The sequence below is a fragment of the Falco rusticolus genome, chromosome 2 (assembly GCF_015220075.1).
Source record: "Falco rusticolus isolate bFalRus1 chromosome 2, bFalRus1.pri, whole genome shotgun sequence".
NCBI classification, from domain to species: domain Eukaryota; kingdom Metazoa; phylum Chordata; class Aves; order Falconiformes; family Falconidae; genus Falco; species Falco rusticolus.
In genome coordinates, this window is record NC_051188.1 from 63354691 (window position 1) to 63370091 (window position 15401).

Below are 15401 nucleotides of genomic sequence, written 5' to 3' on the forward strand. Positions count from 1 at the left end.
CAGAATATACTGCCACAGAGAAATCAGAATATTTAATACTGTGGCTGACTTAAAGCTGAAAAACATTTAGGTTATTAGCATGAACATCCACAACTGCTGTTAAGATATGGTCAGCAAGATCTCATGCACTTGCTGGAGTGAGGATGGAATCCCATATGCTGTCCTCCTGACACAGCACTACACACTGAACTGAGTCTCATGGAGGCTGCAAGGACTGGAAGGGAGGTAAATGAAAGTACCACCATAACTTTCACTAAAACTTTGGTTACTCAGTTCAAGATTTATAATTATCCGCGTGATCCTGCACACCTTATTTTAAATACCAAGTCTATCTCAAGAGAAAGTGCCAAGACATCACAAGACAGCTGTGCCATTAACGCAAAGCAGAGGTTTTGGGACACGTGTGACATCCCAAATTGCACAAAGTATTCACATGGAAACTGGTGCTTTCTACTGATTGGAAAACACTTTTGAAACTGCTGTTACCATTGTGCTGTGACTGAAAACAAAAACCAGCACTAGATTTAAAATCCAAGAAATCTGACCTTGATATTGTGGAACACTCAATGTGCCATCCAGGTCTTCCTTTTCCCCAGGGAGAAGTCCAAGATAGCTCTTGAGGTTTGGCAGCCTTCCACAGGGCAAAATCTTTACCATGTCGTTTATCAGATTCAACTGCCAAGAATAAGTGATTGGTTAATGGGAAATGTCTAAAAGAAAAAAAAAGACCAGATGAAAGCAAGTGGAAATGCGTGTTTAGTGAACTACCCTGTTCTTAATCCCTTTTGCTCAGCTTCTTTTCCTGTGATTTTCCACCCTTACTCCTTCTACAGGGCTTCCAGTTTCCCAATCAAGCATTTGAAAAAAAAAAAATAAAAAATGTTGAATTAGATTTCTGCAGGCTAAAAAGACGAATTCATGATTCTCTAATACATCCTATCCTTTTACTCCTTTTGGCCTTCTCTGGTTTTACATCATTCATTTAGTTACTTATCAGCCCATTTCAACAAACGGATTGCACTGCAGCAGCAAAGTAACAAAAACAACCTAAACCAAAACTCACAAACAAACAAAACAAAAAAAACCCCAACAACTCACACTATTGTTTCTCTGGGGCACAAATAGTTTCTAGTTCAGATTCTATAAAACCAAGAGCGTGGAAATGAGTGTTCTTGGACAGTAGCAACCTTCCAGTACCATTTTCACCAACTGCTTCTCTACAAAGGTCTCCTCTCCAGCCATATTTGCTGCTTCCTTCACTACGCCAGCCAAGGATTCAGTCCTTTTTTGCCACAGTACCACAGAGTTCATCTCTGCTGGCTTGTAACCCCCGGTCAGATACAAACCACTACCTGGCAGGAGCTACAGAACAGGGTTCTGGACTCCATATTTTTTTGCTGACAAATACATAACCTCGCATTTGACCTATGCGGAACAAAATACCTATTTGGCTTGACAGGCTCCAGCTTGGCAAGCTATTTGCGCTGTTTTAAGTTCCCTTATTTAACATGACTCACCCGTTTCATCAGCAGCTGATACTCGATCTACTTTTTTCTCTACTTATTTCAGATCTCTAACAAAACCACAGTGTATCACTGGGTCTGAACCAATCCCTGGAGCATTCCAGTATCAACACATCTTAATGATGATTCACAGCTATTTTTGGAGATCTGTTAGGTGGTCATTTTTCTTGAGCCATTCCACTTGTACTTTATTGATATTATACAGAGGTTTTATTCAGAACATCATGCAATATTAAGACTAGCAGATTACAAAAATCCATTACACCTGCTTCATCATTCAAACTTGATAAGAAATAAAGGGACAGAAATATAACCCTACTTTTACCCAATGAACCTTCATCTTGGCTCTTTCGCTAGTTTGCAAATCTCTGGCTGATTCCATGCCTCTTCTGCCTTTTTTTGAGCATATTGCTACAAAAAAAGCGCACTCCTCACCTTCTCGGTTATAAGCAAAACAACAGTCTTTAGAAATAACAGTAAATTTAATTGTAAGTGACTTGAGGGGCAACAGAGTAAAATACGTAATCAGTCATGGTTGATGCTTGAAGGCACATATGGAGATTGTCCAGTCCAATCCTTGATCAGAACACACAGCTACAGCAGGCTGCCCAGGATGGTGTCCAGTCAGGTTTTGAATCTCTCCAAGGATGGAGACTTCAAAGCCTCTCTGAGCAACGTGTTCTTCTGTTAATCACCCTCAGAGTAAAAAAGGTGGAATTTCCTGTGCTTCAGGTTGTGCCTATTGCCTCTTGTCCCATCACCAAGCACCCCGAGAAAATCCTGGCTCCATCTTCTTTAACCCGCCCCCAGGTATTTGTACACATGGGTAAAATGCCCCTGAGCTTCCTCTTCTCCAGGCTGAGCAGTCCCAGCTTTCTCAGCCTTTCCTCATAAAGAGATGCTCCAGTACCTCCATCGTATTTGTAGCCCTCTGCTGGGCTCTCTCCAGTATGCCCATATTCTCTTGTACTGGGGAGCCCAGCACTGGACCCAGCATTCCAGGAATCTCACCAGTGCTGAGCAAAGAAGGATCACCTCCCTTGACCTGCTGGCAATGCTCTTCCCAGTGCAGCCCAGGGGGGCTGCTGGCTGCCTTTGCAGTCGGTAACTGCCTCTAAATAACTGTAGACAAAACACATTCCCTCTGTGAGTTGTAATGCTGAAGTGCAGCTGTGAGAAGTTTCTGGCTGCAATCCACCCGAGCATCAGCCTGCCAGGCATTTTCAGTAATTGCAAACAGATTTTTTTCAATGAAGAAATACTGAACTTCAGCATGCAAAAGGATGCAGGAGACCCACGTCAAATTCTCCACCACAGAGACCAGATCAGACTCAACTCAACAGAAGCTACAAAGAGGCTCAGCAATCCTGCTCAGCAACTAGGTAAGTGGAGCAAAAAAACACACAGCCCAGGGTACAGGCATGCTCTAGCACAGCCTATCAAGAGATTGCTCACTCACACAAACAGGCTGCTTAGCGGTAGTCTGGTGGGAAGTAATGAAAGAAGCAAATTCATCCAGTTAGCACACAACCGAGGAGTGCAACTGCCCAAACAATAACACAGTAGCTGAAGTTTCCCTGCATTTACCTTTAACTATCTCACTGCTGGCTAGTGCAATGGCTGAGACCACCACCTCACTATGAAGTTTATATGTACCACTCCCAAGTATATAAATAAAATTGATTAAGATTCCTAATTGTTCTAAGGTACCAGAACAAAGGTGTAGAGGGAACCAAGTATGAAAAGAGATCGCCACATCTCCTCTTGCACTGGTAACAGCAAGTGCCTTGATAATTACAGAAGCAATGCAATCTTAATTAACCGAAGTGTTGGCTATACACAAGAGGTTAGAAAACTGTTTCAGACTGTTGAATGAAAGTTTACACAGAGATATATCAGGACTTCAAACAATACATTAATACAAACAAGTTGGTGCTGTGAACTTACCTGCTTCATCCTGGGTATCAGGACAAATAGTAGTTAACACTCCGTATCTTTTTCCCAAAGACTTAACATCAAAATAAACATTGCCTAGCAGAAAAAGAAAAGTTTAGTTTTATAGCAAAGATGGGGCACACTCATGATGAGGAGACAACATTTTCCTGAAAGCAAAACAAAATGCCCTTTCAATTCCCATTTTAATTTCAGATTTAGAAATTCAGAAATACTGCAAAAGTAGTAGCAGAAGTTTCCATGTGACCAGCTTTTCACTGACTTCAGCACATTTACTTATTCTGCATACAGGATAACTTTGCATTCTGGAGGTCTCCTCAGGTTCTCCCCTGCCCAAGCACAATCAGCAATCCCCTCCAGCAGCGCAGCCTGCTGCTACTCCAGTTATAATGCACTCGAATCCTTCTACCACCACCACCTCTGCTTAAAAAAAAAAAAAAAAATCCACATATTGTGCCTCACAAGCACATCTTTTACAGCACATAGGAGATACCCACCTCCTGCTTAGAGCTAAGAGGTTCCCCCAGCTCCCTTGTAGAAGCCAGGCTAGGACTTCCCCACAGCAGCTTAGATGGCAGTTCATTACAGTAAACTATTATATTAAATAACAAGCTACATCTAACATAGAAATTGAGTAATAGTTGTTCTGCCCACCCATGTCATCACAAACGAGTTGCTCACACCCTGTCTGTTAATCAACAGAAGGAAAGCCTGGCACAGGGTATCTCATTTGATCACAAAACAGGATTATTAAGAGCGCCAATTTCCTGTACATGTGCTGAACAAGGAGTTGCCTTACTAGAAGTCTCACCTTGCGAGGTTGCGTAAGCTTGTCCGCAAGCAATTATTTTTTTTATAAAGGAAATTATATGAGGAATATTGTCAGTCACTCTCATATATACTGTAGGAGGAAGGACCTTAAACAAAGAAAGAGTAACATCTCGTTACCTGCATGAAACACACTGCTTACAAGTTCTTTCACCCTAAGAAACCAACTGTAAAGAACATTCTCCTCAAATTTATCTTTAAAAACAAATAAATTGCAAGTATCATAAAAAGTTCATAGGCAGAATTTAAGAAATGAACTGAACATTCTCCTCAAATTTATCTTTAAAAACAAATAAATTGCAAGTATCATAAAAAGTTCATAGGCAGAATTTAAGATAATACACAAAAAAAAGGAAGTTAAACTTGTTCATTCTAAACCAGGGGTCCTCAAACTTTTTAACCAGGGGGCCGGCGCGCGGATGCAGTGGCAGGCAGTCATCTGCGGCTGCTTGGTTTCCCCACCAACCCCCGGCGGGGGGTGGGGGGTGGGGGGGGGGTGGGCAGGGGCTTCTGTAAATACTGGGGGCTGGACTGAGGACCCTGGGGAGCCATAGTTTGAGGACCCCTGTTCTAAAGCTATGGTTTTCTTCTCCCTCCATTTCCTTACTCAAAAGGTGTGCAGTATCTTTCCAGAAGAACAAAAAAGTACATCAGTACTCAGTTTCCAGGCAATGCTTCAACACACAAGCAATTTATTTTTTCAGATCATCCTGTCAAAATCAGATTCCTTGCCAAAATACATTACTTTAAAATACTCTTAAATTTGGAAGCTTGAATATCTGTACCTTTAAGGCAGCCATATCTTGTTTGAAGTCATCTTCATAAATACGAGCAAGAGCTAATGGCGATATATTCATCTGAAAGAGAGAAGCAGATTAGTAAATCATAAATCAAAGTAATAATATAAAATATTGCAATCTTCTATCAGACAGTTAGTAGCTAATTGGAAGACTTACAAAGCCCCCAAGGTAAAGAATCAGAAAGGCTTATTAATCTAACATTGATGTGGAGGAGATATAAGCTATAAATAACTTTAAAGTAGTATATCATTTACACTTCTGAATTACCAAAATATTAATACCCATCTTTTAAGAGAAAGCAACCCAAGATTAAAATAAACTCCTTCCTTCTCTCATTATTTTCCTCTTGAGAGGGTCTTCCATTTCCAGAGACAAGATAGACTACAGTACACAGGACATGAAATTCATTTAACTTACTGGCAGGGGACACAGATACCACCTAAATGTCAGGAAGACAGATCAGACACTTGCAGGATGAGACAAGGTATTAATTTTCAGTGATTAAGAAAAATAAGCTATTGCAGCTGATCACAGTTATTTGTAGATCTCTGTACAATCAGGGGAAATGAACTGAAATTCAGTCCCACGCTTCATCAAGTGTGGCGCTTCTCAGGCACCTTCTCCATATTTCTCGTTCACGGGGCAATGGACAGGAACAGGGATGCTCACAGAGCTAACAAGAAAGTGCAGCCCAAAAGGAAAGAGACAACTTGCATGTGGCAAGATACTTGTTCTCAAATATTCAGAAGCCGTCAGAGCTTGAAAGATGTATGACAGCAAAACCTGCCCTAGCAAGCAAAACCATGATATCAAAGTGTTTCAAACGTGAGCTTTTACATCTTCTCTGAGGAGTACACAACATACTCAGTCTCTCCAGTTTGCAGGTAACTGAATCATTAGCAAAATAAATCCAGTTTCAACACCTCCAATTCATTACTGGAACATCTTTAAGGGATCTGATTTTTGGAGCGCTGGTGGGTACCACTATTTGGACAAGCTCCTGGACAAGGCAGGAGTTCTGGTGAAGACAGACTAGATGCTCATCCAGCAATGAAATGAGGAAGATGCTCAGCACCGAGAAATGAAGGCATACTCCTGCCTACAGACCAGAAAGAGTGCTCTTCCAGACCCTAGCAACTGCACTCATCTCCCCAGACAGCTCAGCTGCTTTTTCCATCAACAGAAACACAAAGGTGCTTATAGGAGGAAGGTGGGGAAATTCCTCCCGTTGAGATGGATGTTCAACACACACAGACACTCATCTCTCTCTCTCTCTCTCTCAAAGGACCACTGAGGGCAGGCAGCATGCTCATCATAGACTAGATACACAACTTCCAGGTTTTCTCTAGATGAAACCCACTAGAGGGTGGAGAACAAGCTTAGGCACATTGATCCTACCACTGTAACACTTCAGGTACAGAGGTCCCAACAAAACCAAGCTACTGAGGTAGAGGCCTTGGCCGCCCAAACAAAGTGTACAGAGCAGAGCAGGCATGAAAGAGACTAAAAAGCCATGGAAAGATTACTTTGTAAGACCAAAGGATACAGATAATGAACACAAATTCTTTAAAACATTGTGCCGTTTCCGCCTCCTCAAACATAATCTCCGTAATGTTCTGACAATAAGGAAAAATTCTAAAATTCACAGACAGACTTATAATGCCTGGGGGTTACAATTTTTTAAGATAGCCTACTGCCTTAGCAAACTGCAAGTAAATGGACTAGAAGACCACACAGGCATTTCTACAGGAGCAGCGTGCTTCTATTTGTTTGAATGCAGTACCCTATATTTAACTGTAGTAGTAACTGTTTACTTAAAGATTAAATAAAAAAAGTGACAGCCATCAAATTCTCTGGCTCCAAGAAACTAGCTTAAAGCTTGCAACTGCAATTTGATCCAACACATTCATTTATGATCCAGCAGACATAAGTTACAGCTTCTAAAAACAAAAAAAAAAAATCAAAATGTAGAATAAGCCACAGAAAACATTCTTAGCATTTCAGGGTCCAAAAAGCATTTAAATTAAAAAGAAAGAAAAAAAGAAAATAATTGGAATAATCACTCACCAAGCTCAGCTGGTTAAAAAGGTCCGATTAAAATGCAACTGAGAACCACTTACAGCCCCAGTTTCACCACTTTACCCCTACACTCAATGTCAACTTTCACCTAGGTGACAAACTCAAACGAGACTGACAGCTGATGTTGCAGCTAGATGGTGCTCGGCACCTTTCAGGAACCGCCCTCGGCCTTGCGGGTAGCAAGGCCACATCTCGGCAGCCCACAAGGCTTCTCCAGAACTCAGCCAGAAGCCTCCTGGTTGCTAAGTTCTGGGATGCTTTTGGGATAAGACACCCTTCACTCTGCTGCGGATTCACCCTGGCTTTTTGTTCGCCGCTGGCCTCGCAGGCAGGAGGACCCCAGCCGTGGGTGCTGTAACACAGCCCGCCCTGCCTGTCACCCTCACACAGCTCTGCGCCCCTTTACCTCCACATGGCTCCTGATGCCCAGCCTCCCAGGCTCCTGGCCCCACTACAGCCATGCCAGGGACCAGAAATCTCCACATTTATTAATACTTATTAAACATTTAATAATACTTACTAAAACAGACAAAACTCAACAACAAACCAACCAAACAAAAACAAACCTAGGTTAACTTTCCTATGTAAGTAGCTGTAGAAAATACCAAAAGTTTGGGTCAGAGACTGCAGCAAACACCTACCTCATTGGCTCTTTTTATTATCTTGTCATCTATGTCTGTGATCCCCATCACCATGATAACTTCAATTCCAAAGAACCTAGTCATTATCCTTCGAATTATATCAAACCTAACATAGGAGCTGGAAAAGAAAAAAAAAAAGTGATCTTTTAAACATCCAGTAGTAAGAATAAACTTTAAAAGAACCAACAGCACTAACAGGCACAGGGACAATCTAAATACTCCCAACACTTGCAATGAAAAGGTCTTCAGTGCATAAAGTGCTTTTCCAGAACCAGTTAACACCTGCACAAAAGGCAAGCAAATATCCCTTGAACTGGCCTACCCTCTTCTGGCATTAGTGACACATTACATCAATTGTCTGAGTTTTCTTTTGTTGCATCTCTTTATTCAAGCACCAAAGTGTGTTGGAAGCTACAAGCGAGCCAGGAGACCCTCTCAAAGGGATGAAGACACACAGATCAGATATTCTTGAACTACATCACTCAGGCTTCATATATTCTAACAGGTTTTCAAAAGCCACAGGGCAGAAGAAGAGGGAGAAATAAAACAGGGTTCAAATGAACTTTTCTTAGGGCTGAGTAACTACAGCTACCAGCCACTGATAAACTATTTCATTCATACACCACCACAGATCTTTTCTGATAGCAAAGGAGAGCTGCTCTGTGGGTTATTTTCTTTTATCTACGCTTAAGAATAAATTCTCAAGATTATTCAGGCTCTTTGTCACAAAACATAGTATTTAATGCTGATAGACTGGCATACCCACAAGCTGTACAGGGCTGTGGCAGACCCTTCTGCTTGCCGACTCCCCATTTGTAAGTCTCAAAACACACTCTGACTGAGTAAAACTCAATTATTAGATGAGATATTAGAAGGTGACTAGAGCTCCAGGTCTGTCCTGTAAGGTGATAAGAATCCTCTGCCTTTGCTGGCTTTGGAGAAAACAGAGCCCAAAAGGAGACCCGCAGACCTACAGGCTTCCACTTCACCTCCATGAGCTGCAACTCCTGTGGCTGTCAGAGCAAAGATGTGTAAGCAGATACTGGAAACGGATTTGCATCCTTCCCCTTAGCTGCAGGACCAGGTGGCATTAAGGTTAAGATTTACGGATGTGTAGTATCTTAATGAAGAAAAACACTTTTTGTTGTTGCTCACACTACACCCATGTTGAAAAAGGCTTTTTGAAAGCCTTGCTGCCAGGGAGATAGTTCTTAATGAATACCAGCTCACCGGGAGTACGGTTCATCTAATGTGGTGACATGATACCATAAGAATATTACATTTGTCTTTGGACCCCGTTCAGAGCAACAATGGCAGCATCAAAAGCTTGATATTAGATTCAACAGCCCTGCAGTCGTAGTTCCCAGAGCAGACACAAATTTCACACTGCTTCTTTTCCTCTAATCTTCCAACTGAATTGATGGAAGAAACACTGCAAGAGCCAGAGCACATCTCCTGACACCTCAGAAAGCAGGGTCCTTACCACCTCAGGACTGAAAAGAAAAAAAAAAAGGCAGTCAAAATCAGAGGGGTGGCAGAACAGGCACAGGAGACTGAATGAAATCTTTCTTGCCTGGTTTTACTCTTATTTCCAAGCACTGAGCCAGGAACCTGGATGCCAACTAGGCTGCAGCTCATACTGGCACGATCAAGACCAGCCTCAGAACTGAGGGGAAAAAGATGGCATTATCTACCAGTCTGATTTTTATTTTCTGTGTAGGATGAGGTTTGGTTGTTGTATTGAGGCATACAGAGCACCTGTTTTGAAGACTGGAAGCACAACATACTACAGAAAGTTGGATTATTTAGAGAAATAAAAAAAAAAAAATCTTTGTAGAGGGGAAGGAGGAGGGGAGAAAAATAATAATGCTACTATTTTCAAATTCCTCTCAAGAATCTCAAGTTCATTTCTGCATTATTACCTGCCATGTTTGCCGCAAGGCAAATGAGAGAAGGAGGGGAAAAAGGAATTCTAGTGATACTATATTGCAAGAGTACAACAAAATGATGGTATTTTACAAGAGTGACATGGTAACAACAGCCACCACTCCACCTGACTTCATGCTTTTTCCGAGCGCATCTCCATCAGCAGCATGCATTTCAGCTGCACCTACCAAAGCTCTATAGTTGGACGTAGCTACTGGGGTTAAAAAAAAAAAAAAAAAAAAACCAAAACAAAAATACCCACCACAAGTTAAAAAAATAATAATATATAAAATCAAGAGCACTCCACCATCCTGAACAAATCGGGTGAGCAACAGCTTGCCAACACTTACATGTGCAAGACTACAGACACTGGGAAGGAACAGCCAACTCCTCACACACTGGAGGGTTTAACTGATCAGAAAAGAGAGAGGAAGGTCTTCAGCGGAACAACACGTGAAGGTGCTAAAGAGGCAGCAGAAAGAGTATAAACAAGGCTACTTATCTGCACAATACACCACTCCAAAGGCAATATTCAGCCCTAACTATGCTTTCTTAAATCAGTAAGTGAAGAGGTTAAACCCAGGTAGCACAGACGTATGGCAAACCTCTCCACATCAGGAAAGCTTGAAATTGCTGGTTTAGACATGGGATAAGAAGAGATGGGTAAGAGAACAGGCAGAGCAAGCAAGGCCTTCCTATTCCCTCCTTTGATCAAAAGAGCCTAAAGGCAGAACACAGAGATCCACTGACAAAAGCAGACATCCAAAAGCCACAGAGAGCTGCGAGACCAAGAGACAAAATTCTTCACCTCTACAAACATTGCGTTCTAGATCCACTACACCACTTCGGACAGGTGCACATCTGCAATTCCCTCTTCTGTTACACGTCAGGGAAGATAGGCTCTACCATACTAGAGAACCTCAAATGAGTGACAAACCCGAGGAATTTATTACCATCTTTTTATACAGATGTTCTCAAGTAATGACTTGAAATTGTATTTATTTCAAGGTAAACTGTAACATACTCTGTATTACAACAACTGTAGATTTAAATACAGTAATTGTGTATTTAACCTTCTTTTTTTAAAGTTCCCCTAAGGGTACTAAGTACAAACAAAAAAACTCAAAATACAGATTTTTTGATTTTTAAATCACCAGTAAAAAGCTAGCTTAGTTTTCTGCTATGACTGGACAAAAGCAAGGAGGACACCACTACATGCACACAACAGTATAGCAGCGTTTAAGGAGAGGCTGCCAACAACAGTTTTTACATGACTGGTATTTTAAAACTTCCCTCTTACAGAAAGAAGGAGCAGTTGTGCAGCACTGTGACAGCTCAGCATTGAGCAAAACTCATCACAAGTTTCTGAATGGAAACAGGACCAGAAGCTATGAAATTCACACAGACAGCATTACCTGAGGAAGCCCCCTGCTCTTCCAGGGAGCCCAATGCTCCTTGTTCTTTTAAGAATGAGGAGCGAGGAGCTGCTGCACTGCTGTAGCCGCCCTGCACCTTCGCCTCCGGCACGTCATCCTGACACCACCGGCTGCACCCAAAGCACTTTTCCAAAGTTACTTACAATGAAGCTGGTTTATTATTGTAATTATCCTAATGACCTACAGAAAAAATGCTGTGCTGTTCTGGGGTTTATTTAAACACAGTAAGCCACTGCAGAGTTACTATGCAAAAAGGCCTTCAAGCTACCCAGCCTTTTGCAGATTTAAGAACAGATGCGTTAACCTGGCTGTTAACCTTAAAAGCATCTTTTTAATGCTCAGCACTGAATGGCTTTTCCTTGGTGCCGACACGGCGTCCAAATCACATCCGAGGAAAACTACGCTTTTGCACAGAGAGGTGGCCCTGCCCCTGGACCCCAAGCCCCCTGGGTCTGTGACCTGGCACAGCTCACCCTACCAAGCCGAAAAGCCCACGTTCCTAATGCTTCCCATCCCCCCGTTTTGTTGCTGTGTGGTGCAAGCTGCACCGACAGCCCCTTCCTGAGGCCGAGACAAAAAAAAAATAATATTAAATAAGCATATATACATATATAACCAGCACGGGTTTCCCCCCTCGCACGGGGCCGGAGGCGAAGCGCCAGCGCCCCCGCAGCGGGGCCCGCCACCAGCCGGGACACGGGCTGCCGCCGCAGCCGGACGCCCCGCACCGCCGCCGGGCCCACGCAGGACGCGACACGCGCAAGCGCCCCCCGAGCGTGACTCGGGACGGACTCACCTGGCGTGCCCGAGGTGTGCGCGGTCGTACACCGTCGGCCCGCAGCTGTACCTGCGGAGAGGGGAGGCAAAGGCACCCGTCACGGCCAGCCCGGCCCCCGCCGCCCGCTCCCCCCGCCCGCCCGCCCGCCCGCCCGCCCGCTGCGGGGCGCTACCAGGTCGCCACTCCTTCCGTGCCCAGCACGAGCGGCTCCTTGCTCCGGCTCCGGCTGTTGTAAGCCACGATCCCGCTGTCCCGCCCCGCCGGCGGCACCCACCGCCGCCGCTCCGCCGCGCTGTAACGCCGCGGCGCGCCCGCCTTGCCCGTCCCGGGGCCGGGGCCGCACCGCCGGGCCGCCGCCACCGCGCCGCGTAGCATGGCCATGGCCACGGCCACAGCCCCGGGCCGCGGGCGGGGACACGGGGGCTCCGCCTCCCCGCGGGGAGGGGCGAGGTGAGCGGGCACAACCCGCCGCGCCTGTCACCGCGACAGCCGCGCCGCCTGTGCCGGCTGACAGCGTGCGAGCGGGGTAGCTACAGCCCGAGCGGCAGGAAGAGGCGGGGCCGGCGGGCAGGGGGCGCGGCCGGGCCGCCACCGCCTCTCGCCGGGCCGCGGGGTCACCTCTGCGGCCGCCCCGCGCCCGGCCCGGCCCGGCCCGGCCCAGCGTTCCTCGGCGCGGACCTCGGTGAGTCGGGCGGGCTGGGGAGCCCGGGGCCGGGGCCGGGCGGCGCACCCCCCGCTTGGATCCGGCCGAAGAGCGCGTACCCAGCCCGGTGCTGCGGCGCGGCGGCAGCGCGGTGGGTTGTGGCGCGGCGTTTGCGGGCTGCGAGCGGAGGTTTAACGCAGCCGTGTCGAGTCGATCCGGTCAAACGCGGGGGACGAATCCGTTGTACGCCGCCTATCAGCGCGGGGAGCGGCGGGCAGCCTGTTAGCTCCTGGGAGAAAAGCGTGGTGTGACATTCCTAGGCTGGGCTTAATACATCGCAGTCTCAAAAACCTCTCCCGCGCCTCCCTTGCCCCGCGCGCCCCTGTGAAGCCCTGCCCGGCCTGGGCGGTCTCAAAACTGAGTGACCTGCGGCCGGCGCTCGGTGCGGTACCCTGGGCTTTAGCCGGCTGATGCCAAGGAAGGGCCGCTTCCTTCCCGGAGTCAGGACAAGCGAAGGGTGTGTGTTTTCTGGTGATGATTCTCTCATCTCGTTGTGGATTTCTTTTTCTTTCTTTCTTTCTTTCAGAGCGTACCGAGGAAACGGAGCTTAGCTGGCTGCAGTGCCTTGATCCACTTGGGAAACTAGAGTGAATAGCAGTATAATGGACCAGGCGTAATGGTGCCAACAGTCTTCTTTAACTAGCGTCTTGTTTCCAAAAGTAACTGCCAGCGGGTACCAAGGAAACATGTGAGAACTCTATAAGCATATATAATATTTTCCCAGCTAGTGTCTCCCAGCTCCCCAGCTTCAGACCAGATGACATCCTCAGCTGAATGCTTTGGAGTTCTCCCCGCTCCCCTCCCCGCCCCCCAGTTTTTTTACCTTCCCTCTACCGTTAATTTCCCTGGCCTCTGTGAATACACATCAACTCCAGCCTTTGGCAAGGAGTACCGCAGGTGTGCTGCCATTTTTAGGAAGCATCCTCTTGGCCTGTGTTGAAGTTGAAGCCCTTTAGCTCCAGTTGCAGCCACCCTTGCTCTTGTATGAGAAGAGAGAGCGAACCATTGGTTCCAGCGCGTGCTGTCTGCCCTGACTGTCCTCCTCCATACAAGCCTCTACGCAGGCTGTTCAGAGGAGAGCCTTTTCAGGTCTCCCAGACCACTGTGTTACTCACCTGCTAAAGGATCTTGTTGGCCTTTGGGAGGAAGGTGATACTGAGTGATCGCAGTGTGACTGGATGCTGCAGGGAACAGGTCTGCCTGTGGTGAGCTGCCTCACAGAAGTCCTTGCATTGTTTCCTCTTCTGTCTGCCAGGGACAGGTTTGATAGATTTTTCTCATATGTAATATGATCATTTTAAATAATTGCTTTTATGTAACAATAGATGCCCATCTACATCTTGCTTCATTTTAGAGAGTATCTGATACAAAGCCCTTTTTTTTTTTTCTTAATACGCACTTTCAACAATATTTTTCATTTAACAGTCATAACTTTTTGGTTAGACAAGAAACCTGTTTAATGGGCTTGCTAATTTGAGACTAGCTAGGATAGCTAGGATAAAACTGAAGATACCGTCTGTAAATGTTTGCTTCCTATATTTCTCAGGAAGCGTCACAAACCAATTATTTCAGTTTCCATAGTGAGATGGTCTTGATGTCTTTGCCATTCAACACATACCCTGTTAAGAGTTGTCATTAACTCTGTTGTCTCCTTTGTTCTGTACAATGCCGAGCACTTTGACAGAGTCCAAATCAATGCCAAGTAACAATGGATGTTTTTTAGCCTTAATTCCAGGTTTAGCTATCATGGATGAAACTGCCAACAGATCAGAAGAATGTAAGACCTTTTTCTTTCCCTGGTGGTTTCAGAAGGCTTAGTGCCTGTGCTATCGAGACTAGCTTTTAGGATTTAGTCCAGAAACCTCTATGTCCTACTATAAAACATGATTTTCTGAGGGTAGGAAAGGAATTCCTTAATGCCTGAAATAAACAGTTAACATCATTCACACTTGAGATTTTTTTTTTTATGCAGTAGAAGAAATTCAATGGAATGGTGGAAGGTATTCTACAAGTACTGTAAAAAAATATAATCTCAAAAGAAAAGCAATACTAATCCTGATGGATTAGAAGCATAAATTCATTATTTAAAAAATACCAACATTCTCAGAAACAATCGGTCTGTGGCTGTGGGCACACCTCTCCTGACACCTATAAATACCTGCCTTCCTGATATACTTATTCCTGGCCTGAGACATGTGGAATGAGACAATAGTCATCTACCAGAGAGGCAGAATAGCGGCAAAGGATTTTCTGCCTCCATCACAAGATTCATCTTTCTTCCACCTGGAGTAGAAGATGCCTTCAAAGGTTGCCAGCAGCTGGTACACCTGATCAATGCTCGGCCTGAGCCTGCTGTAATCCTGCTACTTCTTTATTTTCTGCTGAATGGCTAGCAGGAGATGCAGTCTGCAGAGTGGTACATCTCAGTCAGAATCCCACTGAGGTGTGTCTGCCTGAGCTTCAGGTAAACTTGTTTCAAGGGGACACCCATGTATTTGATATTGTCAGGCCATCTTCTCACTTTTCCTTAGGAGCCGTTAAGGCTAAAACTTGCTTCTTTTTTAAAGAAAAACTGGAGCTTACTAAGGCAAAGAGGTGACTCGTGAATGCCCTAGAATGGATTTATGTATTTTCTGTCCCTTTATCTGCATGTGCAAGAAGGCACTCTTTCCGGGCTGGGCTTGATCCAAAGAGAAAATCTGGTAGAAGCACAGCTGTGTGTGCTCACCACCAG

At 45.1% G+C, this 15401-nt stretch overlaps 1 protein-coding gene and 1 long non-coding RNA gene across 3 annotated transcripts in view; one reads left to right on the forward strand and one right to left on the reverse strand.

Moving 5' to 3' along the window:
- CARS2 (cysteinyl-tRNA synthetase 2, mitochondrial) overlaps positions 1 to 12384 on the reverse strand; it is a 39555-nt gene extending 27171 nt beyond the window's left edge. Inside the window, exons 1-7 of one of the 2 annotated variants that reach the window (XM_037375733.1) lie at positions 12137 to 12384; positions 11983 to 12033; positions 7825 to 7942; positions 5090 to 5161; positions 4288 to 4393; positions 3471 to 3554; positions 546 to 675 (exon numbers count right to left, since the gene is read on the reverse strand). In XM_037375733.1, coding sequence (XP_037231630.1) covers positions 546 to 675; positions 3471 to 3554; positions 4288 to 4393; positions 5090 to 5161; positions 7825 to 7942; positions 11983 to 12033; positions 12137 to 12345 — 770 coding nt within the window. In that variant the 5' untranslated portion in view covers positions 12346 to 12384. The remainder of the gene's footprint in view (positions 1 to 545; positions 676 to 3470; positions 3555 to 4287; positions 4394 to 5089; positions 5162 to 7824; positions 7943 to 11982; positions 12034 to 12136) is intronic. The other variant, XM_037375732.1, reaches the window with a different exon arrangement.
- A 92-nt stretch (positions 12385 to 12476) lies between these two features.
- On the forward strand, positions 12477 to 14615 carry LOC119142631. The gene is made up of 2 exons (XR_005102358.1): positions 12477 to 12646; positions 13194 to 14615. It is a non-coding gene; the product is annotated as an uncharacterized LOC119142631 (long non-coding RNA).
- Positions 14616 to 15401: the final 786 nt, after the last annotated feature.